Source organism: Miniopterus natalensis, chromosome 3 (assembly GCF_054644295.1).
Source record: "Miniopterus natalensis isolate mMinNat1 chromosome 3, mMinNat1.hap1, whole genome shotgun sequence".
NCBI classification, from domain to species: domain Eukaryota; kingdom Metazoa; phylum Chordata; class Mammalia; order Chiroptera; family Miniopteridae; genus Miniopterus; species Miniopterus natalensis.
The window spans coordinates 30,311,257-30,337,869 of record NC_142083.1 but is presented as its reverse complement, the minus strand read 5'-3'; the positions used below and the strand labels follow the sequence as shown (position 1 = coordinate 30,337,869).

General features: G+C 40.0%; 1 protein-coding gene across 1 annotated transcript in view; it reads right to left on the bottom strand.

The window, feature by feature from the left end:
* The window catches only part of ZSWIM6 (zinc finger SWIM-type containing 6), a 174,822-nt gene extending 148,752 nt beyond the window's left edge, over nucleotides 1-26,070 (bottom strand). The window contains exon 1 of the mRNA XM_087815375.1: nucleotides 25,332-26,070. Within this exon, the coding sequence (XP_087671501.1) occupies nucleotides 25,332-26,070 (739 nt within the window). The remainder of the gene's footprint in view (nucleotides 1-25,331) is intronic.
* Nucleotides 26,071-26,613: the final 543 nt, after the last annotated feature.

Below are 26,613 nucleotides of genomic sequence, written 5' to 3'. Positions count from 1 at the left end.
CCTTTCAAGGGCTTAAAAGTTCCAAGACACTACTTCTAACTTTACTTTGAAAATCTACAACTTGTTTTTTCCTTGTTATAAGCCTATTACTGTAATTACCCTTCTGCTATCAGCCAGTTTAAATCACAACTGAAACAGCAAAGGAGAAAGGGAAAGAACAATGGAAAACTAAGGGGGAAATGTAAATATCGAAGGTAACAAATACATACAAAAAGGGAGATCAAGCTTTAAGCAATGAAAGGGGAAATATGAAAAAGAACATCCAGGTTGTTCCAGGGAAGTTGTCAGAGAAATTAAGGAAAAAAGTTTCCAAAATCTACCACAAGGTAGAGCTAACAATAGAGAACAGCTTGGTAAAGCCTCAACTAGAAAGAGGGTTAAAAAAGGTCCATGGACAACAGTATGGTGATGGGGGGGATGCATAGAGGTACAAGATGGCATAAATGGTGATGGAAAAAATAAAATAAAGTCCTGGAGTAGACAGGAAATAGACTCCTTCAATTGTATAGTCAGTTTCCCAAACTCACAGATGCCAGTCCCTGAAAAAGATTTTCCTGGCCCACAGTGAAATTATAAAAGGAGAATTTAGTTTTTATAAAGCTAAATTTATTCTATTAAGGTTGTCCTCTATTCTGAGATTATTTGGGGGTATTAAAATGACTTTTATATTTTTAATTACATCACAATATTGTTTTGTTTTAAAGTGTAGCAATCCTGGACCTGTTCCCAGAGATATATTCGTTGAGAGCTTTGTCTTAGGGGAGTTGACCACTGCAGACATTTCTCAGAATCCTAGGTCAGCTGGCTTTTCCCAGGGTTCAGTCTATGGGAAGCACTGATGGAGAACTGGCAGGTGGGAGGAAAGGAAGAGCCAGGGTATTTCTGCCCTCCTCTCTATCTCAGGCAGCATTCCCAGCATTGGCTGGATTTCTCCCATGACCCCAGCTCCTTCCAGGAGATTCCCATTTCCTCGGAATAACCTGGCTCCTGAGCTCCCATAAGCCTACCAACAGTAGTACTGTATTATTCTCCTCCTGCTGCCATTAATCTCTAGGTTGCTTATCTCCTCCATTGCTATGTAAGCAACCCCCTGGCACTGCATTCCTATTTTAAAAACTTAAGAGTGGTTTCCTTTTTTCCAGGAGGGCTTAACGAGTATATTAAGCCAGTGTGTCTGCGTGTATTAGAATCACGTGGTGGGCTTACTATAACCCAGGTACTGGGCCCACCCTCCAGAGTTTCCCAGTCAGTATATGGGGAGTGGAACCAGGAATGTGTATTTCTAAGAAATTCCCAGGCAATTGCTGACACTACTAAGCCAGAGGTGACATTTTGAAAACTATTACAACTGACAAAACAAAGTACTGGCCATTCTATGTTCGTCTGTCCACCCTCTTTTTTTCATTGGACAATAAAATCCCAAAAAACACTTCAAAACTCAAGGAAGCCACACCCTTCTGTTGTCATATGGAGAGAAAAAAAATTCAAACCTCTAAGACAGTTTCCTTACATTATTACTAGGCTAATAGGTTTCTAAGAAATGATTTTTTAAAGAAAATATAACTTTAGCACTCGTTGTATACCTTACCTAGAAATAAAGTATTGATTTTAAATGTCATACCCAATCCATTGAACTTTTTTATAAAGATAAAATGGATTTAGACTCTAGGGTTATTAGAAATAACTTAACCAATGAAATCTCAAACCTAAAAATCAGTTGGCAGATGGTCTGCTATCTTAGAAATTTAAGATTGAAAAAACAGTGCTAAATAATTTAAAGAGCAATTCAAGAAGTGTCTTGAAACCAAGGTTTAAGAAGCACTGAAGGGTGTTTGGATTTATGTTGGCAAAAAGTTAAAAATCAAGTATGTAATCAAATCATAGCTGAGCTGTGTACATAAATAAAAAGAATTTACTATGAGACCAAAAGGTCTACAGACCAGCAATAGAAAAATGTTAGCCACATAATTTTAAATTTTCTAGTAGCCACATTTAAAAGATAACAAGAAACAGGTGAAATTAATTTAATTACTATATTTCATTTAACCCCAATTACCCCAAATAGTATCATTTTAACAAATTATTAATAGTATATTTACTTTCTTTTTATTGCACTAAGTCTACAAAATCTGATGCATGCGCTACACTTCCAGCACATCTCAAGTCAGGCTAGCCTCATTTCCAATGTTCATTAAGCACACGTGGCTGGTGGCTACCACAGCAGACAGCACAAACATAAGACAAATTCACCAGCCTTTTATTGAAGATATTGATACTAACTACAGTGGTAGTGTCCTAACTGTGCTGTTTTCACAAATTAATCATAAATTACATTTTTAAGAATTTTGAGCTTTAAATGTTTGTACTGTTCTCAGACAGTAAGTTAACATTTGGCTCCTGCCATCTAATACTGTGTTGAAAAGCATCTATACATTAGTCTCTCAAGAGAATCACATTGTAAACAGGTAAGCTACCATTACCACTATTTTAGAGAGTCCCAAAGCCAGTGGTATCTCAACTCGCCTTTCTCTAGCCCAAGGGAAGACCTAGCAGCCACTTTGGGCCTCCACTGTTCCCCAGGTTAAGGAATTCTCATCTCCTGGGCTTGTGAACAGGGAGCTAAGTCGTAACTACAAACCAAATCCCCGAACTGAAGTACGTATCTGTCCTTTGACAGGGGGAAACTGATGTAACCTGATAACTTTACAGTATTCAAAAGCAACACATTTAACTCACTTAATGGGTACAACTGTGATTAAAAAAAAAATCAGTCACATCTTTTTTAATATGACTAAAATGTTATTTTAATACTGAATTAAAAGTAGGAAGGACAAATGAGCTTAAGGTACTACCTTTAATTCCTCATGCTCTATAAAATGAGACCAGACAGAAAACTGTATATAAAATAAAAAATTTAAGTAGACTACAAAAGTTTTTATTTTCAATAGGAAGGCAAAGTACATTTACTGCCTTTAATTAATACAACTGATGATCAAAATAGAGTCCAAGAATGATGTGTATAAATCACTGAGTACAGGGGCAGACTATAAATCATAAACATGGTGCTTTGAGAAACTTCCTAAATTATTCTTAATATTTGAAAGCCAGAGTTCGGTGCTGGCTTACTCTAGAATCCAGTGATGTATGAATTTAAATGATACCCTAAAGAAATGCACAGGTATTGAAATGATACCTGTAACAACAAACAACATCTGAGCCCCTCAAAAATAATGAACTGTTCCTCCTTTATCAGAAAATGAGTTTTCTTTTGCACATAAAACTCTTGCCATAAGCATAAATGTACTTGTGTATATGTGCAAGAGTAGTAAGATAATTACATACCTTTGGGGCTTAACTACATCTGGTGTCACATCACACCTTAAGCATATAGTTATTTCACTCTGAACCATTCACTCTAGAGAGTAATTACTCATCACATAACTTGGTCATAAAAAGCAGAGCGTACTCAGTACTTCAGCGATTATACAGCACAGGTGGATTTTTTATATGACACTTTTGTAAATCAGATCATCAAAACATGTACCTTAATAAGTTAAAGTGCTAAAATTATGGCAAGTTATATAGACTTCCTAAGCTTTAACTTGTGGCAAGTGTACATAGTAAATAAGCTTCCACTGCTGCAGAGACCCCAGCTATGGAATAAAAGTTGAACCCACAAGAAGCTCAATGGCGAGGAGAAGGTATGACGGCAGCAGGAATGAGAGCACAGGGCAAATCTAATAGTACACGTATTATAAGGAAGGAGAGTGCTGACTTTATTTATTATCTTATATTAGCCAATCAGACTGCACACCCTTACACTGCCTACTCCCAACTGAAAAAATAAAGATCGTGGCATCTTAAACTAGTGTATTAAACAGCCTTCAGAAATATTCCTTTATACAGTCTCATGACGACACACAGTAAAGAATAAAGAGACCCTGGATGTGGCCTGGAAAGACATCTAATCTTTCCTCACCTGCAAACAGAGGAGTTTCCAAAAAACAAAAGAGGTAAAGAAAATGTTAAGGTTTTCTCTGTAAGTTAGAAAGGTCTTTAGGCTATAATTTAGTAGTAAAAGAATGTCCATAGCACTTCAGCAAACTGCTAAATTTCTACATTAATAGGGCTGTTAACACAACCCACCAGCACCCATAGCTGCCTTCCAGTAACAGTGCAGTGTGCTCCTCAATTGCCTCTCAAAGCTTCTATTATACTAATCTTCTCTTTGAAGTATCTCCTACATACACTGCCCCCAAGTCTCCCACTAAAATTAAGGAACCGATGAAAGAGAGAAAGGTAATTCTTTCAAGTCAAACTACTAATGTCACCAAATGCTGTGAATAAAACTATTTTTAAAAAAGCTCAGCAAAGAAAAATGTCATACTCAACTGAGTATAGTATCAGCTCTGCAACAAAAAGGTACTATGGGTCATACATCCATTACCTATCATGGAGAAAAGACTAAAATGTAGCCCATTCCAGAAATTGTGGAACACTGTTCAAAGGTCAGGCAGCTGATTTTGAGTGGTGTCAGATAAAGCAGGTATCTGAATAGTTTCCTTCATGCACATACAGGAACACAAGCTGCCCCTAGCAATGCTTAAAAAAGAAGGTGGTACACTAAAAAGGTCCTGAGAGCTAAGGGGGTCTGGGTGCTACTGGACAAGTGACTTAGCATCTCATGTCTCAGTTTCCTCAGCCACAGTATTTCCATGAGTGGAGATCATGCTTTTAAAGCATGTACTCAAAGCATGTAAGAACTAGTACTCAAAAAGTGGTAGATATGAGCTGCAACTATATAACATAGTAAATGAATACAAGTGTCAAATTAGAATTGACCCCAACCCCCCCACACACATACCCCAGAGAAGATATTGAAAAAAGTTATAGTTCAGTTTTGTCCAAGATTGCTTTAATGAGATAGAGATAACTTTATGTGGCAGATACTTTATTATTATTTCTTACATGCATCATCCTAGCCTGCTACTTTTGAGTTCAATTAACATAAGGGATCAAAGGTTAACATGATTTAAAAAAAAAGACTGAAAAAGAAAAGCTCACACACAAACAAAAAGGCACAAAGTAACAAAGATAAAAAAATGATGCACACAGGCCCTCTGTTTGGCCCACAGTAAGCCTGCACACAAGCTATGTCCAAGGCCAATGCCCTGCCCACCATCACTCAACACAACTGCTCATCCATGAGAAGTGAGAAAAACGAAAGAGAACTGACCTATACAAGTGGGCAAGTTCTAACTACACACTCTACCATCTTCTCAAAATCTTTGTCTATTTGGGTTTTCCCAGGTAATACACAACAAACCTAAATTTCTCAGACCATGTCCTACAAACTACACGCCAATACAATTGACCTTGATAAGGGGGCTTCTCAAACTCTTCTAAGGAGGTCCCTCTAACAGCAGAGATGCATGAAAATGTACCTTTGGGGAATCTGGGAGTGGCCCAAAGCAGCCTCACACACAAAACTGGGCTCTTTTTCAAATGGACACATTCTTTGTGGGACAGGGGTAGATGAAACCACTGAGTAAAAAGCAGTGCCTCTTCCTGCAGAGTTAGGAAAATATTTCCAAAAATAACCATGTCCTTCATCTATTTGTTCAACAAGCTTTTTCTGAGAGTTAACTATGTGCAAAAGGTTGCTTACAACTAGGAGCTGTGGATACAAAAGTGTATACACACACACACACACACACACACACACAAAATCTAATGGAAGAGACAATCAAAAATCACATAAGAAACTATGATTAGGGTTACAAAGGAGAGAACTCTTTGACAGATTTCTCTGAGCCAAGTTGATAATTAAGTTATGAACTAGGCAGAGAAGAGCATTCCAAGCAGAAAAAAGAACATGGGCACAGGCAGCTAGCAGGGCAGCTTGGAGGCAGCTGAAGGGCAAGTGAAAAGATGTACAAGAGGCAGATGGGGGTCCCGGCCAGACCATGCCCGGCCTTGCACACGCATGGCTTTAGTCCTCTAACGAAAGAGGAAGCCGCCAAAGATTCTGTACGGGGAGAGTACAGCTAACATCAGCCTGGCTACAATATGGATTTTGCAGAGCTGATCCCTGCCTGCCCCAAATTTACGAGATAATTATTACAACTCTTACAAATATATGAAAGTCTACTCTTACTCACGTGTGTGTACATACATAGAAAAAGGAAACATAATTGGAAAATAAACGCCTCTATGGTACACAGTAGAAGTACAGAAAGCCCATTAATAGACCTTTAACTGGAGAGCTAGAAAACAGTGTGGAATGGGTAGGTAGTCAGGTCACATCAGCACAGCTTTCAAGGGTAAGGACTTAGGAGATTACCCAAAAATAGAATTGGGGGGAAAAAATTACACAACCAAGATTTCAGTTCATAGTAAGCTCTAAAAATTTCACTTGAAACCATTTTTCTGAATACTTTATTTGTAAATCTTTAAATCAGGGGAAATGGGTTAGTCAACCCTTTTTATTGATTCAAGTCCCCAAGAGAAAAGAAATGTAGATCTTAATAAACAGTAATATGACTTGAGAAATTCAGGAAATGTATCTGCAACTGAGTGTTTTGTCTCTGATTCCATCTTCTACTTGGCCATGGTAAATATCCAGGGAAGCCCAGACACTAAACTCCAAGTGACTAAGTTAATCCACAAACTGTCCATTCTATTCCTGAATGTCACTAAATTGATCTTAGCCAGGCCCCTTTCCACTGGGCCGCTTCCCACTTTATAAGGAGAATAATTCTAGAGTTCCAAGCGAAGACAAAACTCATCAACCATTAGGGTCAAAAGACAAGGGAGGCATTAAGACATTAATACTATAACATATTTTGTTGAATAATATATGTTCTGTTTAGCTGTACTAGATCAGGCAACAATTATCATACATAAAATATTAACAGATTAACCTATAGATGGGGAAATTTAATGTTTTAATGATAATAACACAGACTTTTCTGAAACAGTGTGTCCCTTCTGATTACAAAATAAATACATGATGATTGCAGGGTTTGGGGAAAATATAGAAAACTAGAATAATAAATGAATTAAATTAGGTAAAACTGGAACATTGCATAACAATAATATATTTCCCCTTTGTGTAACTGTTTAGAATTCAAGTATTTTCATGTATTCCCATGTGAGTTTCTTAACAGCCTCATGATAGAGGTGACAGAGGTATAATTATTCCCATTTTATAAGGACTCAAGGCAGCCCAGAGCCAGTAAGTGGTCTGGCAATAAGTACACAGGTAGTAAGACAAGACGCAATGAAGGAGACTCTACTCTCCTGATGGGCTAGGCATCTTCTCCTAGCTCATGGCCATGTGATTAGCAAATGACACTCACTGAAGTGGCTAACTGCAAGTACCTAAAAAGAGCAGTACCTGTGAACATCAACCATTTTTTGAACAAAAAATGTGCAAACAGAATTGTATCATCAATACAAGCATATGCTAAAAAACAAACAAACAAAAAAACCCCTTAACATTAAATAAGGATAAAAAAATGTATGTCTTTAAACTGTAAAAAAAAAAGGGGGGGTGGGGCAAAGGGGTGGAGGAGCATGATGGGACACATCACAATCAAACCGATGGATACTGAGAATCTTTAATTAATTGCTTCCTTTTGTTGTGAACAAGAACCAAGACAGAAATATATTTCCTATCTAAAAGAGATTGAATGAAGCCACCTGATGAAGACCAGAGATTAAGCCATCTCCTTTCAGCCTCAAACAAGTCTTCCTTCCCTCCCTTCCTCTAGCTCTCTCCCTACACACAGGTTGGAGTGTGTGTGCATGCAAACACAAGAATATAATGTTAAATGATTTATTAACTGCCCTCTTCTTTCTTAAAAATAAGATAAAAACCTTATAGTTTATCATCTGAACTGGAATACTTCTAAGAGTAAAAGAGGTGACTTATTCATAATTATGACAGAAAAAGAGACGTAAAGCAAGACTGACTAGGCAAATGGGAACAAGTGGGTATCCAGTACCTGAATAACCCATCCCTGTCATGAACCAAACATTAGGAATACACCCTTATGGTTAAATTACTGTTCAAAAAACTGGTTGGTATATCCCATTTTATGAAAAACTGAGTCTTAAGAGAAGCCTACCTCAAGGGAAAGTCATCAGTATTTTGTAGACCAGTTTAATAAACCATTCCTATTAATTAGCCAATGTCTTTTCACAATGTGTGAGATCTGTGGGATACTTTGAAATTACATGTGCTTTGCAAATCTGGGGTGGGAAAGGGCTAAAAAAACCTAATTAAATTTATTTTTGCCCGTTCCTTTAAAAAGTGAAATATCAGATTAAAAGGAAAAGCAATCTCTTTAACCCTCAAAGGTATTTACAATTCAAAGTTATTTTCTTGAGCAACCCAAAGTACTGCTGTTCTACACAGGAATGTCCAAGTTATTTTCTTAGAAGTTAGAATTATCTAATTTAAAAAATTGTTTTCGGTGGCTCAGCTGATTGGAGCACTGTCCTGTACACCAGAAGGTTTCGGGTTTGATTCCCCATCAGGGCACATACCCAGCTTGTGTGTTCAATCCCCAGTTGGGATGTGCGTGGGAGGCAACGGATCAACGTCTCTCTCTCTCTAAAATCAACAGAAATGTGTTCTCGGGTGAGGATTAAAAAAACTGTTTTCAGCACAGCTTTTTGGCCAATACTGTTAGCAAGTTAACAAGCTTGAAGAAAAAGTCCCCTCAATAGGGACTGCACTGAATCCATAGATTGCTTTGGGTAACATAAACACTTTAATGATGTTAATTCTTCTGATCCATAAACACGGTATATGCTTCCACTTGTTTGTATCTTCCTCTATTTCTTTTTTCAATGTCCTATCGTTTCCCAAGTACAGGTCCCTTAGCTCCTTGGTTAAGTTTATACCTAGGTATCTTTTTTGTTGTTGTTGCAATGGTAAAGGGGATTGTTTTTATTTTCTCTTTCTGTGAGTTCATTACTGGTATAGTAAAATGCCATCAATTTCTGGATATTAATTTTGTATCCTGCAACTTTGCCGAATTCTTTCATTAAATCTAGTAGGTTTTTAGTGGAGTCCTTAGAGTTTTCCATGTACAATATTATGTCATCTTCGAATAATGAGTTTTACTTCCTCCTTTCCAATTTGGATACCTTTTATGTTTTCTTCTTTCCTGATAGCCGTGGCTAGGACTTCCAGTGCTGTGTTGAGTAAGAGTAGTGAAAGTGGACATCCCTGTCTTGTTCCTCTTCTCAAGGGAAACACTTTTAGTGGTTTTTTATTGTTTGTTGTTGCTTTTTAAAATATATTTTATTGATTTCAGAAAGAAGGGAGAGGAAGAGAGAGAGAGAGAGAACATTAATGATGAGAGAGAGTCATTGATTGGCTGCCTCCTGCACGTCCCCAGCTAGGGATCAAGCCCACAACCCAGGCATGTGCCCTGACCGGGAAATCAAACTGCGATCTCCTGGATGATAGGTCTACACTCAACTACCAAGCCACACTGGCTGGGCAATTCTTTTAGTGTTTGCTCATTGAGTATTATGTTGGCTGTAGGTATGTCATATATGGCCTTTATTATGCTGAGGTATGATCCCTCCATTCCCACTTTGCTAAGAGTTTTTATCATAAATGGGTGCTGAATTTTATCAAATGATTTTTCTGTGTCTATTGATATGACATGTGATTTTTATCCTTCATTTTACTTATGTGATGTATCACATTTATTGATTTGTGAATACTGTACCAGCCTTGCAACCCCAGAATAAATCCCACTTGGTCATCGTGTATGATCATCTGAATGTATTGCTGGATCCAATTTGCTAATATTTTGTTGTGGATTTTAGCATCTACGTTCATCAGGGATAAAAACAGTATGGGGTTTCCTCAAAAAATTAAAAATGGAAATGCCATTTGACCAAGCGATCCCACTTCTGGCAATATATCCTAAGAATCCTGAAACACCAATCAGAAAGAATATATGCACCCCTATGTTCATAGCAGTGTTATTTACAATAGCTAAGATCTGGAAACAGTCCAAGTGACCATCAGTAGATGAATGGATAAAAAAGCTGTGGTACATTTACGCCATGGAATACTATGCAGCTGTAAAGAAGGATCTCTTACCCTTTGCGACAGTATGGACGGACCAGGAAGTTATGCTAAGCGAAATAAGCCAGTCAGAGAAAGAAAAATATCACATGATCTCACTTATATGTGGAATCTAATGAACAAAATAAATTGACGAACAAAATAGGTCGAGAGATATGTATGCATGGAACAGACTGACAGATCTCAGAGGGAAGGGGGGGGCAGGCAAGAAGAGATTAACCAAAGAACTTATATGAATATATATACATAGTCCACGGACACAGACAATAGTGTGGGGAAGGCCTGGGGTGGGGTAGAGGCTGGGTGGAGGGGGGGAAATGCCGGATATCTGTAATACTGTCAACAATAAAAAAATAAATTTTTTTAAAAGACCCCTCAAGTAAGTTAGAAATAAACCTCACATGGTATCTGTAGAAATGTATTGATGATGATAATAAACCAAATCCTAAAAACTAACCTGCCTATCTTGTGGTCATTTTCCATTCCAAATACCTTTTAGGAGACTAAGTTATGCAACTTGGATTCAGAAAATCAAACAGAAATTAGAACTTGGAGCTACTATTTTCAACCAACAGAATTTCATCAGCACCCACAAAGATTGGCATATAACCTAAGTCTATCATTCATTCAAGTGACATTTCAATGTCCACTATATACACACTACATAATTAATACTATTATAGTTGGCTGGCCTGGATTTAAAACTTGCCAGTATTTTTTTATTCAATCTATCAGATTCACTTCCACTCCAAAAAGGAACTTTGTACTTATCTTAAATACTCTGATTCTCATCCCAAAAAACAAAACTAGACATTTGGGAAACTCAAAATGACTCTAACAGTATGTGGCAGAATATTCTTACATTTATTTTATACCACTTCATGTTTTGAATTCTTTTATAGCCAACTATTGCTCCCTCTATCAAAGATGCTTAGAAACCTGCAATCCTACAAAGAATTTGATTTTCTGATTTCTCATAAGAAACTGTCCCTCATTTCCTACAATTTTTACATTAAAGATGAGTTCTGCCCTAGCCGGTTTGGCTCAGTGGTCAGAGCGTCGGCCTGAGGACTGAAACGTCCCGGGTTCCGTTCCAGCCAAGGACACGTATCTCGGTTGCAGACTCAATCCCTGGCCTCAGTCAGGGCAAATGCAGGAGGCAACCAATCAATGTCTCTCTGTTGCATCGATGTTTCTTTCTCTCTGTCTTTCTCCCCCCCCACCCCCCCACCCACTCTCTCTGAAAAGCAATGGGGAAAAAAATATCCTCAGGTGAGGATTAAAAATAATAATAATAAAAGATGAGTTCCACATTTGTGCTCTTGAGTTTAGAAAAGGCCATAATCAGACAGGCAGTGTCAGTCTCTGCAACAAACCCTACCTACTTTTACTGGAAAAAAACTTGATTATCTAAATGTACCTGGTTTACCATTATATCTTTTTTTAAAACAGTATGATGGTTCTAGATTTCTCAAGTAAGGCTTCTTGAAATAGTCAGAGCATAGATTTCTCTAGATTTATTAAATAAGGCTTCTTGAAAGAGTTGGGTTCAAAGCTTAATTTTAAGTGTTTAAAAAGGCAAACCTGCCCGGCCAGGCATGGCTCAGCGGTTGAGCATCGACCTAGGATCCAGGCAATCGGGGTTCGATTCCCGGTCAGGGCACAAGCTCGGGATGCGGGCTTGATCCCCAGTCCGGGGCGTGCAAGGAGCGGTCGATCAATGACTCTCTTACATTGATGTTTCTATCTCTCTCTCCCTCTCCCTTCCTCTCTCTGAAATCAATAAAGATATATTTAAAAAATAAAATAAAATAAAAGCAAACCAAAAAGGAGAAAACTAGCTGTTCCACAATTCTAAAGGATCAAAGATGGAAACATCAATTCAAGAAGTGAATTTTTGAAATTAGCCTTTTAGAGATACAATATTCAACACCTCCCAATACTACCATAAAATAGAATGTCATGCAGTGAACTTTCACAGATTACATTCCGAACTGTCACTATCTTTAACAGGAAGAATGGAGGGGAAGGGAGTAAGTGAAAAAAAATAAGTTGTTATATAATGACATTAAATAAGCAGCCCAATGAAATAATAAATTCCTAAAATGAAAGACGGGGAGGAAAGGAACCCTCTATATTTAAACATGACTACTTGAATTTGTGCTTTCCTGAGTTTAACCCACCACCACTTAGCTCATCACTACCACATTCCTTTCCCAGACCCAAACATATACACACACAGGTTAAAAAATACAAACCATATCATTATGTGTCAAAAGATAAATGTTACAGAAGAGCACAGAAGTCTCATGACTTACCAAAATCAAAAGACAAGCCACTGCTAAGCAATGAGCGACTCATACCAATTCAAACCTAATACATACACTGAATTTTTAATAAACTTAGTCACTGATCTGATATCACCAACTTTTTTCCTAACAAACCCAATATTATAAACTCTACAAACAAATTATAAAAAATAAGCATGAAAAATCATGGATGAAACTTAAATTACTGTTCAAACAAGAATGTTTTAAAAAAATCTGTCCATTTTAAAATAAAAGTACTTTGCCATAAATTGTTAAAATACATAGTTTTTAAAAAACTTTTTCCCACTGCAATAGTCGTTTTTAAAAGCAAAATGCAATACTATCCAGTACTTTGGAATTTCCTGCTATTTATGAAACAGCTTAGACAAAATACCTTTTTAATACATTGCTAAGAAAGACCCATGAAAACCGCAAAGAAACTGCTCTGGTAAGTTCCAATGAGAAACATCATTTGAGCACTTTGCTTATAAAGGTTCTAAACAGCACTAGTCAAACTACCTTCTGGGCTTTGGTTTTAATCAAGCTTGTTAGTTAAGCTGGAGCTGACATCTTTTACATGACTCACCTAAATAAAATCTATATTAAGGATCCAAAAGATAGTCACTTACCTACTACCATCCAGTAGATTACAATGTTCTATGCATCATACTAAATTTTATACCACACACACCTATCTGCAGAAACATACATACATAGATCAATGGATCTATCTCCAAGCCACTTTTGGAATACCTACCATAACCTCTAACTACAGAAAGCTACCATATGGTATAATTACTACACTATGATGTAATTCAATACACTTGATACTCTAGCAATACTCTTTCACTAAGACATTCTGATTACATTTCCTAATTAAATTTTTATTTTCACCCTAAGAAATAGTCTTAGATCAGTAATAGCAAGCTGCTCAACTTGCTCTTATCTGCAAAGTAAGCATCTCATTTTAAGATGTAAAAATGTAAACTCTAACATCTGCCTCCTGTAAGCGATTAGACCAGCAATTCACCTTCCACTAATCTCTCACCTTACATTTTCTAAAATTTTCTTTTCAATTAGAGCTGACATTCAATATTATATTAGTTTCAGGTGTCAGCATAGCGGTTAGACATTTATATAACTTACAAAGTGATCCCCCTGACAAGTCCCGTACCCACCTGACACCATACATAGTTATTACAATATTATTGCCTATATTCCCTATGTTGTACTTTATATCCTCACAACTAATTTGTAACTACCAATTTGCACTTCTTAATCCCTTCACCTTTTTCTCCCAGCCTCCCAACCTCCTCCCATCTGGTAACCATCAAAATATTCTCTGTATTTATAAGTCTGTTTCTGTTCTGTTTGTTCCTTTATTTTGTTCCTTAGATTTTACATATAAGTGAGACCATACAGTATTTGTCTTTCTCTGACTTATTTCACTGAGCATAACACCCTCTAGGTCCACCCATGTTGTTGCAAATGGCAAGATTTCATTCTTTTTTATGGCTGAGTAATATTCCATTATATATATGTACCACGTCTTTATCCAATCATGTATCAATGGATACGTAAATAACTTCATATCTTGGCTACTGTAAATAATGCTGCAATGAACATAGGGTGCAAAATTAGTATTTTGGTTATTCTTGGATAAATATCCAGAAGTGGAATTGCTGGGTCATGTGGCAGTTAAATTTTTAATTATTTGTTTTTGATAGGGCTGCACCAATTTGGAATCCCACCAACAAAGCACAAGGGTTCCCTTTTCTCCACATCCTCGTCAATACTTGTTGTTTGTTGATTTATTGATGAGGTGTGAGGTGATATCTCATTGTGGTTTTAATTTGCATTTCTCTACTTAGTAATGCTGAGCATCTTTTCATATGGCTATTGGCCATCTGTAAGTCCTCTTTAGAGAAATGTTTACTTGGGTCTTCTTCCCATTTTTTAATTGTATTGTGTTTTCTTCACCTTATGCTTTCTTATTTCACAGACGTGAACTCAGTAGAATTCACCCAATAGCTACCTTAAAGACAAAGTGAGAGGGGGAAAAAATCAATTTGATTCTATTTCTAGTTATTTTGGCCAATTATTTTGTTCTATCTTAAGAAGGACATCAGATCAATGCACTAACTAAATGTTGCCCTGCAACCCAACAGATCTAAGTACATTACACCACTATTCATTGACTACCATCCTTATTTCTATTCATATTTAGTGTGGTCCATGGTACACCAAAAATCATACCTAACCTACCCTCAGCTTTTCTGTGTACCACTATGGAAAGAATATAAATATTGTTATTCCTACCAGAGTCCCTTCCAAACATACATATTCACAGTTTACTTCTTTCCAAAATTACTCAAGAACAAATAAAACATGTTCTTCTTTGTGAATACAACTGATAATCAAGTAAGTCCTTAAGTTTACACATGCATCTAAAAGTTTGAAACTCAATTTGCAAATATAACCCTCATAATACCGGCTCTAGGGTATACTAAATCCAGACCCAGGTACTGACATTTCAACCAAAACTTAGCTGCTTCCTACAAGAATAAATAGAGGGCTTTTTTATTTGTTAAGTATATTCCTATAGCACTAACTAAACCTAAACACAGACAACTTTGTTAGCAAAGGGAACACTGACAACTGCAGGAAAATCAGTATGTTTTTTTCTTTAACTGATGACACATATAATTATATAAACCAATTCAGTCTCCACACTTCAACAGCAATGGCAATTTTAAAGATGCCCAAGGAATATTAAATTAATCGGGCAAATTTCACACCTCTTGGTGCTGCCACAAAACCAAAATTACTGAGCTGCATGTAAGTCTTTCTCCCATCTAAAATAGTTATAGCAGTATGACTACTATCAAAAATGAATCCCTTCTTTAAAAAAGCAAAAAACAAACAAAACAACACGTACATGCATTTTAAAAAAGGAGAGGTAAGTAGAATATCACAGCACAGAATATGTCTGAAAATTAGTTTCGTTTGATACCTGAAAAGTTAGGTTTTGACACTTGCCAGCAGTCCCACAACGTGCTGGCTATGTGCCATCATGGCCTGGTGCCAGCCTGATATAGAGCCAGGCTAAAAATAGTAGCCAAGCAGCAGAACACATTGGTCCTTGTGACCTCAGTTTTATTTCCCTAAATCAAGGGAGGTTGGAGGGGAGAGGGCAACTGCAGGGAAAGAGAGGAATGGAATACATTCTCTCTGTTGGTACGTCTACCTCTTCCAATTTCTTGCCTTTTTTCCTACTTTCCTTTTACATCTCTCTCCCCCCATTCTATTCTCCCATTCCAAAAATGAAAGGGAGAGAGGAAGAGCAGGGAGGGAGGGAACTGAAGCTCTCAGGCTACTCCTTCTCCTGCCCTCAAGTCTCACTTGATTCCACCATCATCATAAAGCAGCCATTGTTCATTTTCAGTCCTCAGCTTTACAGGTCTAAAGAAAGTATAAAACAAAAGTTAAACAGATGGTAACTGAGGGAGAGAGATAATTGAAGGAAGAGAGAACTAGTAAATGATGGCAAGAGTACAAAATCTTAAGTGCTAAAGAAGCTTAAAGAATGCTAAGGGAAAAAATGAAGCTTAAAGAATGCTAAAAAAACAAAACAAAAAGAAACAGGGTAAACATGTAAAAAGAAGTCCTTACTCACATACAACAATCAATTATAAACTTCGGACTTGAGTTTTAAAGGTTTATTTTATGAAAAACACTTATAAAATTCATGACCACCTTCTCTGTAGAAATGAGTTAACATAAAACAGTAGCAGGGATGCAAAGGTTCAGCAATAACAAACACAGTGTCCTACCTTTGGACTTCTGCAGGCCTTTACCAAGAAAGACCAATAGCAACACTGGAAGAAGCTCCAGTCTCTGCCCTTTATACTGAAATTATAAAATACCTATAATTCACGTATAAAAATGCTCATCACTGTCAGCAAGTATTTAATAGGTACAGTACAACGTGGCACATACAGCACTCTAAATTGTACTGGTGTAATTAAATTAAGTACAAAAATTCAAACCTTGCTTCTGTAAACTCATGCTATCCTCTTATGCGTATTTTCTGTATAACACCTTCCAATATTATGGATCTGACACCATTTAACAATGAAAAATGCTTTCAGTAAACAAACTGTTAAATAAACCAGGACCAGGCAGTATGTCACCTGAATTTTAAGCACATTAATTCACTAAATGAGCTTCCAATTTATCTGATTAGCTTATTCAGTTAGTAAGAGTTTCAATGTACTGGCAGGTTCTACTGCATCCTTCCAATTAACATCCTTTCAATAAACTCTCTTTTTCAAAGAATTTAAATCTTTTTACCAGCAATAAGAAATAGTGTAATTTTTACTCATAACATTTAAAAAGGTGCTTAAATGAGATAAATATGTAATTTCTTTAATATACTTTGAAAAATTACCTTCACTGCATATATACCACAATTAGACCTAGCCTACATGTTATTCCTCTTTCAAAGTTAAAAATGTCTGACGGAAGATGATCAAAATCACCCCACACAACCATCCTCCAAAGCTGAAATTCACTCATAAGAGGCATTTTTAAAATACAGGTTTTCAAGTCAAATTTTAAAAATACATGCTAAAAATCATAGCTAGGAATACAATTTAAAATTCTGGCCACAGTGAAAGACATTCTAGAAAGGAGCAAGAGACTATAAACTTAAAGGCGAACCTTCTTTAGGTTCATCTTCTCTAACGATGATGCATCACAGGCAGTATATTAGACAATAGGAGTATACAAGACAGGCCGTGTCTGGCTGCATAATTTACCAGCCTGTGTGACCTTGAGCAAAAAGTTACTTGCACTTTTTTCCTATGCTTCAATCCCCTCATCAGTAAGGGATTAATAAAAGTACCTCATAGGGCTGTTAAGAAATATAAAATGCTTGGAACAGTATCAGGCACATGGTTAAGTATGATGAAAGTGTTAACTGCAATTATTACTATTAGTAAAAGTTGTTGCAGTAGTATTAGGAGGCTCATGGTAAATCATGTTCACTCAGTGAAAAAAGAGCCCCAAATCAAAGAGGACTTTAGAGAGGTTACTAAGTTTTGAGGCTACATCAATTATTTGAATGAAGTGCATCTAACAGGTTATGTGTATACCATTTACTAGCAATGAGGGTGGGGGGACATACAACACTGAAAAACATACAAAAACAGGTCAAATACAGACACTACTGGATAAGTTTTCATAAACACTCAATTCAGAGCAGTCTAATTTCTTACTGGGTGTTCACTTCTGTTGTTCTGCAAAAGCACTTTAAACTTTCAGTAAATTCTTTATTACATGGGTGCATGCATACTTTCATGTATAATCACATAGCTGTAATACAGTTTCACACAGTTAGCAATCATAACTAACTTTTCCTGAACTTTAATCTCATTTTAGAACATCTTTCCAATTTCCAAAAATGTCTACAAATGTTTTACATTACCATGTATTTAGTATGCTAGAATCATTGCTTAACTGAAGCCATCAGAATGTGATCTAAAAATTAAAATACTGTCTAGAAATACTTTTATAAAATTCAAAAAAATGTTAGCGAAACAGTCCAGTCAATTTACATTCAAGAATATTGTTCACCCAGCCAGCGTGGCTCGGCAGTTGATCATCGACCTATGCTCCAGGAGACTGAGGTTCGATTCCCAGTCAGGGCACATGCCCGGGTTGTGGGTTCAACCCCCAGCAGGGGACGTGCATCAGGCAGATCAATGACTCTCTCATCATTGATGTCTCTCTCTCTCTCCCTTCTTCTCTCTGAAATCAATAAAAAATATATTTTAAATGTGTTTAAAACAAAAAATAAATATATTGTTCTTCTACCCTGGCCAATGTGCTCAGTGGTTAGAGCATCTGCCCATGCACCAAAGGGTCCTGGGTTCAATTTCAGGTCAAGGGCACATACCTGGGTTGTAGGTTCTATCCCCAGACCCTGGTTGGGGTGCATGTGGGAGGCAACCAATTGATGAGTCTCTCTCATATCAATGCTTCTCTCTCTCTCTCCCCCACTTCTACTCTCTAAAGATCAATGGGAAAAAAATATCTTTGGGTGCAGATTAACAAAACAAAAAAAATATTGTTCTGATTTCTAAGATTTTTCTGAGTTACCAAACAATCCCAGGAAATTAAGAGGCAGTCGAGTAGTGAAAAAAGAGACACAAAATTTAACTTTGCAAATTACTCAACATGTCTGTGCATCAATTTTCTCATCAGCAAAACAGAAGCTGAAATTGATGTCACCTTTTCATCTCTAAAATCTACATAGCTCTACAAGTGGATAACAGCTATCATGCAGGGTATTTTATAGAAACGGCTTCTCATCTGTTAGCATATTTTGTTTTAAGAAGAAATGGAACAATGCATCTATACACTGGAATATGTTTGAGATAACTATAATCAAATGACAACTGCGTTCATTTATTCCTTTTCTGCTCACTTTTGACCATTGAATTAGTTACAAATACATAAATATATGTAAATGTATGTTAGCTGACACAAAAATAGTTCTCACTTAAGAATTCCACAAATAAAAAAACCACATACCCTTAGCAACAGAATTCACTTACTATCAGGTAAAAGTCAATCTCTAAGTTCAAAATGAAAAGCAGTTTGTACTGCAGTCTCTCCAAAGCTTGCATGAGCTACCTTTTTCAGATGAACAAATAAAGGAACCATCCTATTTTTTAAAGAACTAAAAACCATGTACAAAGCATATTCTCAGCAGAACACAAGGCACTGAAAGCAAAAACTGGAAAGATACTCAGATTTTTTAAACAAATATAACCAACACACTTTATTTTTGAGACTCTGGCTAGGACTGAGAACAAGACTCACTTCTCATGGGACAAGACTATGTAACATTTTTCTCCAAATTATCATTTGATACTGGTTTCTCAGAAAGAGCTGGAGAGTCTTCCCATCCATTTGAAGGAGAAAACAGCTCATGTTTCCTAATTTACAATAATCCCTAAACATTGAGTTACGATACATCAAAAAATTAACAAACCAAGAAAATTAAGTTAGGTGTTTTTTATTTAAGAAAGTACTGTTCTTAAAATTGTATCATAGTTATTTGAAAGGTAACTAAAAATGGTTTTGTAGGTTCCATGCAGTTTATTACCATTTTTAAAACAGTTGCCAATAATCTGTTCTGCTTCTAAGATGTTTTACTTATAACCTGCTTTCTTTTCTAGGATATCTGTCCTCTTAAATATAACAGTTGAAGGTCAACAGCAGTTCAAGTTTAACGACTGCCCTATAAAAATTTCTAACGTGACATGAGTTTTATCATACGTATATGTAAGCAAGTTTCCTAAAGTAAACAAACTCATTTTGCATCATTGAAGAAAATTGATCTTCTAACACAAAAATATAAAGCACGTAAGCATGTTGAATTAATATAGATCCAATCGTGTAAATTTTTTTGTTTTTTTAAGAATAGTTTATTGACTTTTAGAAAGAGAGGAAGGGTGAGAGAAACATGTGAGAGCTCAAACCCATTGCCTCCTGCACGCCCCCTACCAGAGATGGAGCCTGCAACCCAGGCAGCACATGCCCACACCAGGAGTCAACTGGCAACTTCCTGGTGCACAAGACAACACCCAACCAACTGAGCCACAACAACCAGAGCCAATCATGTAATTTTTTAAAGGGATAGCTTTCTTAAAAGAAAACATCAGTTATTCCTCCACTGCCATTCTGTTCACTGAACATATTACTAGCTGAAATCACACATTCTTAAGAAAATCAAAATACTCAAAGGCCAATAAATTAACCTTAAATAAATTAGCTGATTAAAATTTTTATCCATCTTAATTCTAGTAATGATCACCCCTTTTACTACCTTGCCAACCCTAAAATATAAAATTTTAAGTTATGAATCTTAAAAGACCGTAAGAATGTGTTTACCAAAATGAAAAAGTAATCAGCAAAAAAAAAAAAAAAAAGCTACTCATTTTAAAACTTATCTATTTCCTTCTTATATAAAACCTGTTTTGTTTTGATTTTTTTTTAATTATTATTTAGTCACAAATAAGGAAACTGTGTTTCAAAGCCAAAAATAATTGAACTACACCAGGTCTGCAGAAAGGGGGGGGGGGACACACCCCAAAACAAAAAATAGAGCCCGGCCGGTGTGACTCGGTGGTTGAGTGTCAGCCCATGCACCAGGAGGTCACCGGTTCAATTCCCTGCCAGGGCACATGCCCAGGTTGTGGGCTCAATTCCCAGCAGGGGGTGTGCAGGAGGCAGCAGGTGGATGTTGATGTTTCTCTCTCATCAACATTTCTATTTCTCTCTTCCTCTAAATATCAATAAAAATATGTTCTAAAAAAATACGTGTGTGTGTGGATACGTTGGCTCAGTGGTTAGAGCATCGGCCCATGGACTGAAGAGTCTCGGGTTTGATTCCGACCAAGGGAACGTACCTTGGTTGCAGGCTCAATCCACCGCCCTGGTAGGGACATGTGAGGGAGGCAACCAACCAATCAATGTGTCTCTCTCACATCTCTCTCTCTCTCCCCCCCCCACTCTCTCTGAAAAGCAATGGAAAAAACATTCTCAGGTGAGAATTAAAGAAAAAAATATATATATACACACACATATACACATATGAACTAAAAACACAAGAATAATTTTTCTAAGATTTTTATTACAAAAATATATTTTTAGTTTTAAGAAAAATCCAACCATAAGACAGGCATAAAATGAAAAGTAAAATTCCTCACAAAACCTTGTCCATTCACTTAACTGCCTTTCTCCAAAGATACCCACTATTCAATGATTGCTCATGTAGCTTTTCAAGACATTTTTATGCATCAATATGCAAGTCTTTTTTGTTTTAAACAGAAATTGACCATCTTATATGAACAAATGGCATGTTTTTAAATGAAATATTCGGGTCACCTTTTCTCGTCAGTATATGTAAATCTACTTCACTTTTTCATGGTTGCATAGTATTCCACAAATACTTTTTTTAAAATTTAGTTTAATATGTCTTTATTGATTTCTGAGAAGAAGAGAGAAGGAGAGAGAGACTGAAACATCAATGATGAGACAGTCATTGATTGGCTGCTTCCTGCATGCCCCCTGCTGGAGATCAAGCCTGTAACCCCAGCATTTGCCCTGACAGGGAATCCAACCTCCATCTCCTGGATCATAGGTTAATGCTCAAAAGCTAAGCCATGCCCTGTCCCGCTCCGAGTACTTCTTAATCAGCTCCCTTCTGACAGAAGCGTAGACTGTTTCATCTTTCAGTACTGCAAACCAAATAGCAATGAGCATTGCTCACTCAAGGAAGCAGCATCCTCTTCTCACACCTCCCCAACCCATTCCAAGTACTGCCTACCCATCTTGCTAGTTTTCGGCAACGTGGTAAGATTAAGATAGCATATTATTTTTACTTGTGAGTCTATAAAAGAGTGAAGATGAGTTAAGTTTAATCATGTGCATTTCTTTGTGAAATGTGTTACCCACTTTTCTACTGGGTTATTCATCTTTTTTTAACCAATTATTTGGACTTCTCTGTTATCCTTTAGTCAAACATGTTACAAATATTTGCCCCAGTTAGCTGTTTAACTTGGTTTATTATGTTTTCAGTCCTACAGGAATTTTTAGATATGTTTATGCAATTCCATTTATTTTCCTTTGTAATTACAATTTTAGGTCATATTAGGTAAGTTCTTTCCCAGGCAAAATTTTGGGGAAATTTTTTTAATGTGACTTCTAAATCATTGCTTAAATGATATCAACAGTATTTACATACAAGCACCTTCAACGATAACATATCATTATTTAACAAAAATAAGTAAACTACTCTTTCTTCTAAAACTTCCTAAAATCAGCCGATAGGGAACTCTGCAACAATTAAACACTGCTTATAACTACACCACACCAAAAGTCTATTTTTTTTTTACTCTGAATATCTCCTTAAAATCTAGGAGCTGAAAAATAACTAACAAGTATGTTCAATTTCTGCAATGTCTCAATTCTCTGTCCCTCAATCCTTCAATAATCTTCAACAGTGTAAATGTAAAAAGTAAAGTCCAACAACTAGATTTTCCCTATTGTAGTTACAATTTAGTCATCTCTACAAAAGTCAATAAATACTCCTTATACAAACAACTTGTAATTTTGCAATACCAGAAAATTGCTTATGATGCTATCAACACCGTACTCTGTTCTGTTTCATTTCAGGTCCTAAAGTGAAAGAGTTCTACCTCAAATCACAAAATTGTAAAATAAGCCTCCTGACTTAGTATACCAATTCAAACCACCACTTAGAGCTAGATGGTTAATCTAACTACTCTCTCCATTCTCCATAAAAAAAAAATAAAAAAATTCTGGTCATAAGTTTTCTATCTCAGTGCCAGCTGCCAGGCATTTAACAGCCTTCTATCTCTAAGCTGACTGGCACAACAAGTAATACGACTTAGAATTTAAGAAAACTGGCAGAACTGGGGGGGGGGGGGGGGAGGTATTTTCCACAATTTCTGCAACACTTGTTTAGCAAGTATGTGTTTCCAAAGGGGTGGTCAAATCTTCAAAACTGTAAGAAGCATCATACTACTTCACATGAACCAATGCCAGGCACTCCATTCAGTGGTCTCCTTCCCCTTTGGGGACTATTCAAAAAGTTAGCATTTTCTTTTACAACTCACCCAGGCCTCTTCACTGATGAAAGCAGGCAAAGCCCACGCTGTGTGTCTGTCTCCTAGAGAAGATTGCATCTTTTATTTATCACTCCTTGGCTTTATTTTCACAGTGAATTCCTGGCTTAAATGCAATCAGCCAAGAAACCCTCCCTATGTGCTCTCCTGTCATTCCTCATTGCTTGCAAGCAGAATCAAGCACAGAAGGGGAAAAAAAAACCCAAAACTCAACGCTGCCAGCCAAGCCATAAAAATTCACAAACTCTAGTTTGTTATACTGAGAACCCATAGACACCTTCAATCCGTTTCAACCGGCAGCAGGAAATAAGAAAAAAGGCACACAAAAAAAAAACACAAACAAAAAAAACTTGAAGGATTGTTAATTAGATTTTTTTAAAAAGGATGGATGGGTAGCCTCAAAAGTTGAACACCCTCTAAGACAGAAGGAAAAGGTGCCCAGACTAGAAAAGGCAACACTAGGGGATGCCTTTGGAAATAAATGATCATGCAGAAAAATCACATTTGCAGATTGCATTAGAATTCAAATTAACCAGACAGGATTAAAACAAATCTGAATTCTCTCTTGGAGCCCCTATCCAGACTCCCACCAAACCCCCAAAGATAAGAATAAAAGGAATTGACTACGGAAAAAAGAATTAAAAAGCAGAGACTGTGATGCTTCCAAGCCTCTCCCCCACGCATTAGGTACCCGGTTCACCACAGCAATCTGGGAGGGGGTAGAAAATATGCCATTTGCAATCAGGAGAAAAATCCGGGGAGGGGGAGTTTCACTAAAGCATTGTTCTTTTCAGTCAGCTCAAACATCCCCCATCGCTATGGCTGAAAAGGATATCTGGCCAGAAAAAAGCACACACACACGCACACACAAACAAAAATTAAAAAAAAAAAAAAAAAAACTGGGGGGGGGGCAGGGAAAGCTTTTAGACTCCGTATCTGAGAAAACTCTCATGGTCTAACAGAGAAAGGAGGGCTGTACGGCTTTAAATCACAAGTCCTTCTCTTGCCTTTGTCAAATATCTTCTACTTTGCAAGCCCTGAAAAGAAATAGAGACTCTTTTGTTTGGTTTCTCCTTTTCGGAGGGTGACAGAAAACTGAAAGGGGCACAAATAAACCTGAAAATGGGAACAAAGTGCGGGGTCGTGCCCGGCTGCCAGGCGGCCGCGCCGGGAGGGACGCGGGAGCCGCCGCGGAGCCCCTCAGCCTCGCGCCCCGGCAGCCGCCGGCTGCGAGCGCAGAGCCCGCAACTGCCCCCGGCCCGCCCCGAGCACGGCCGCCGGCCACCCGGCGCACACGGAACTCAGGCGCAAGAGCCCCCGGCCCCGCCGCTGCCCCGAAGAAAAGGGAAGCGCAAGCCGCTCCTTCGCGGGCTCGCGCCATTTGATTCGGGGTGTCCTGAGGGCGAGAGATCCCTCAGGAGAGGGTCCAGCCCGCCGCCCCTCCCGCCGGCGTCGCTCTGAGACGGGGGAGACGCGGAAGGGAAAAGACACGTAAATCCCCGGGCGGCCACGGAGCTCGCCCGGGCCAGACCAGACGCCGCGGCGGCCCCGGAGCGGCGCGGCAGCCAGCCCGTCGAAGCCCTAAGAGGAGCGACCGCGGAGTGGCCTTAAAATGTATTCGCCTCCCCTCAAAACGAAGGGGCGGGAGGGGGAAGACGAGAAAGAAAGAGGAGCGAACGACAGACAAGAGGAGAGAGGAGGGAGAGCCCAGAGTGCGGCGGGGCAGCCCGTTCGGCCCCGGCCGGCATTGTCTGTGGGGCCCGCGCCCCCTCCCCCGCCCCGCACGGCCCCGCCACACACTCTCCGCCGGAGCCCGGCCGTCAGCCCGCGCCTTTGTCCACATCCACCCCTCAAAAAAGGCGAGCAGCCCTCCAGGACGTGCTCCCCGGGAGGAGGGCGGGGAACGGAACGGGTCCCGAGCACCCGACACCGACCCCGCCGCGGGGCGCGTCCTGCTGATTCATTTCCCACTCGCGCTGGCCCGTCCGGGGAGACAGGGGGCGGGGAGGGGCGGGGAGGAAATGGGCGCTCCGCTCGGGAGGACCGTCCGGGCCAGTGAGGGCACCGAGCGGGGGTGCGGGCGCACGCCGCGCTGAGGGGCTGCTCCGCGGAGAAGGGGCAGGCGCCCCGCCCCCGAGGGACTGACGGACGGACACACGGCCCCGCGGCAGCTCCGTGACTCACCGACTTGCAGGACGTTGTCGACGCAGCCGCTCTCCAACAGCGCGATGCCCCGGCGGAAGGGCAGCCGTGTCTCGTCGCCGCCGTCCGCCGTACCGGCGGCCCCCACCGACGGGCTCCCGGCCCCGGCGGCGGCGGTGGCGGCTGAGGTGGCGGCCGGCGAAGACGAGGAGCTGCCGCTGCCCGCGCCGCCTGCGCCGCCGCCCGCGCCGGCGGGGCCGCCGCTGTCGTCGCCGGGGCCGCCCGCGGCGCCGCTCCCGGTGTTGAAGGACGAGTACATGCAGATCTCCCGCTCGCTGCGGGGAAAGGACCAGTAGACGATGCGGCGCTGCACCGGCTCGGGGATGCGCTCAAAGCGCTCCTCCACGCGCTGAAACGGCCACTTCTCCGCCACCTTGCGCGCCGCGATGTCCAGCAGCGACTCGGGGCTCTGGGTCTTGCCCGGCGGCAGCAACCCCAGCGCCGCGCCGCCCCCGCACGCCGCTGCAGCCGCACCGCCCGCCCGCGGGCCCGGCCGACAGGCAGAGCTGTAGCCGCCACCCGCGCCGCCGCCGCCGCTGCTGCCCCCGCCGCCACCTCCGCCGCCGCCCGGCCGGCAGCACAGCCGTTTCGCGGGAGGAGGCTGCTGTCCGCGCTCCGCCATGACCGCGCCGCTTCTAACCCGACAGCGGAAGTGCCGGGACCCTATAAACGGCACAAGGAAGCGCGACACGCACACGCTGTCGCGACGCCACGCTGCCATTTAGGGCCCGCCGCTCCTTGTATGGGCACAAGAGGTGGTGCCTCCATCGTGACGTCAGGGCTGAGGCGGGGCACTGATAGGGGGACCTAGGGCGAGGGGCTGGGCCTATGCAAATCGCTAGGCTCAAACATAAATAGAGCACTCGGCCGACACCGGGGTAGCGGGGGTGGCGGGGTTGGGTGCACGCTGGGCTGTGGGAATGTCAGGCTGCTGTGATGCGGGGGGCGGGGCTCAGGTGGGGTTCCCGCGGGAGGGGGCGGGTCTCCAGACTTGGCCCCAGGTGGGTGGGTCTCTGCGCGCCCTGCTAGTAACTTCCCCTTAACAATTCCCTAGCTCCTTTTGATGTCTGGCAAGTGAGGACGCGCCTCGTGGGTCGCAGCGGGGAGGAAAGGGGAAATGGAGGCTGAACCCCGGGTGGGGTCCGGGCTAAGTGGGGGGCGGGGCCTGCAGGCAGAGGCCCCACCCCCCCGTCAGAGCCTGCCCGCCGGGGGAAAAGCCTCTGGGCGGAGGAGGCGCTTTCAAAACAAAGAAATGCGGCGTGGA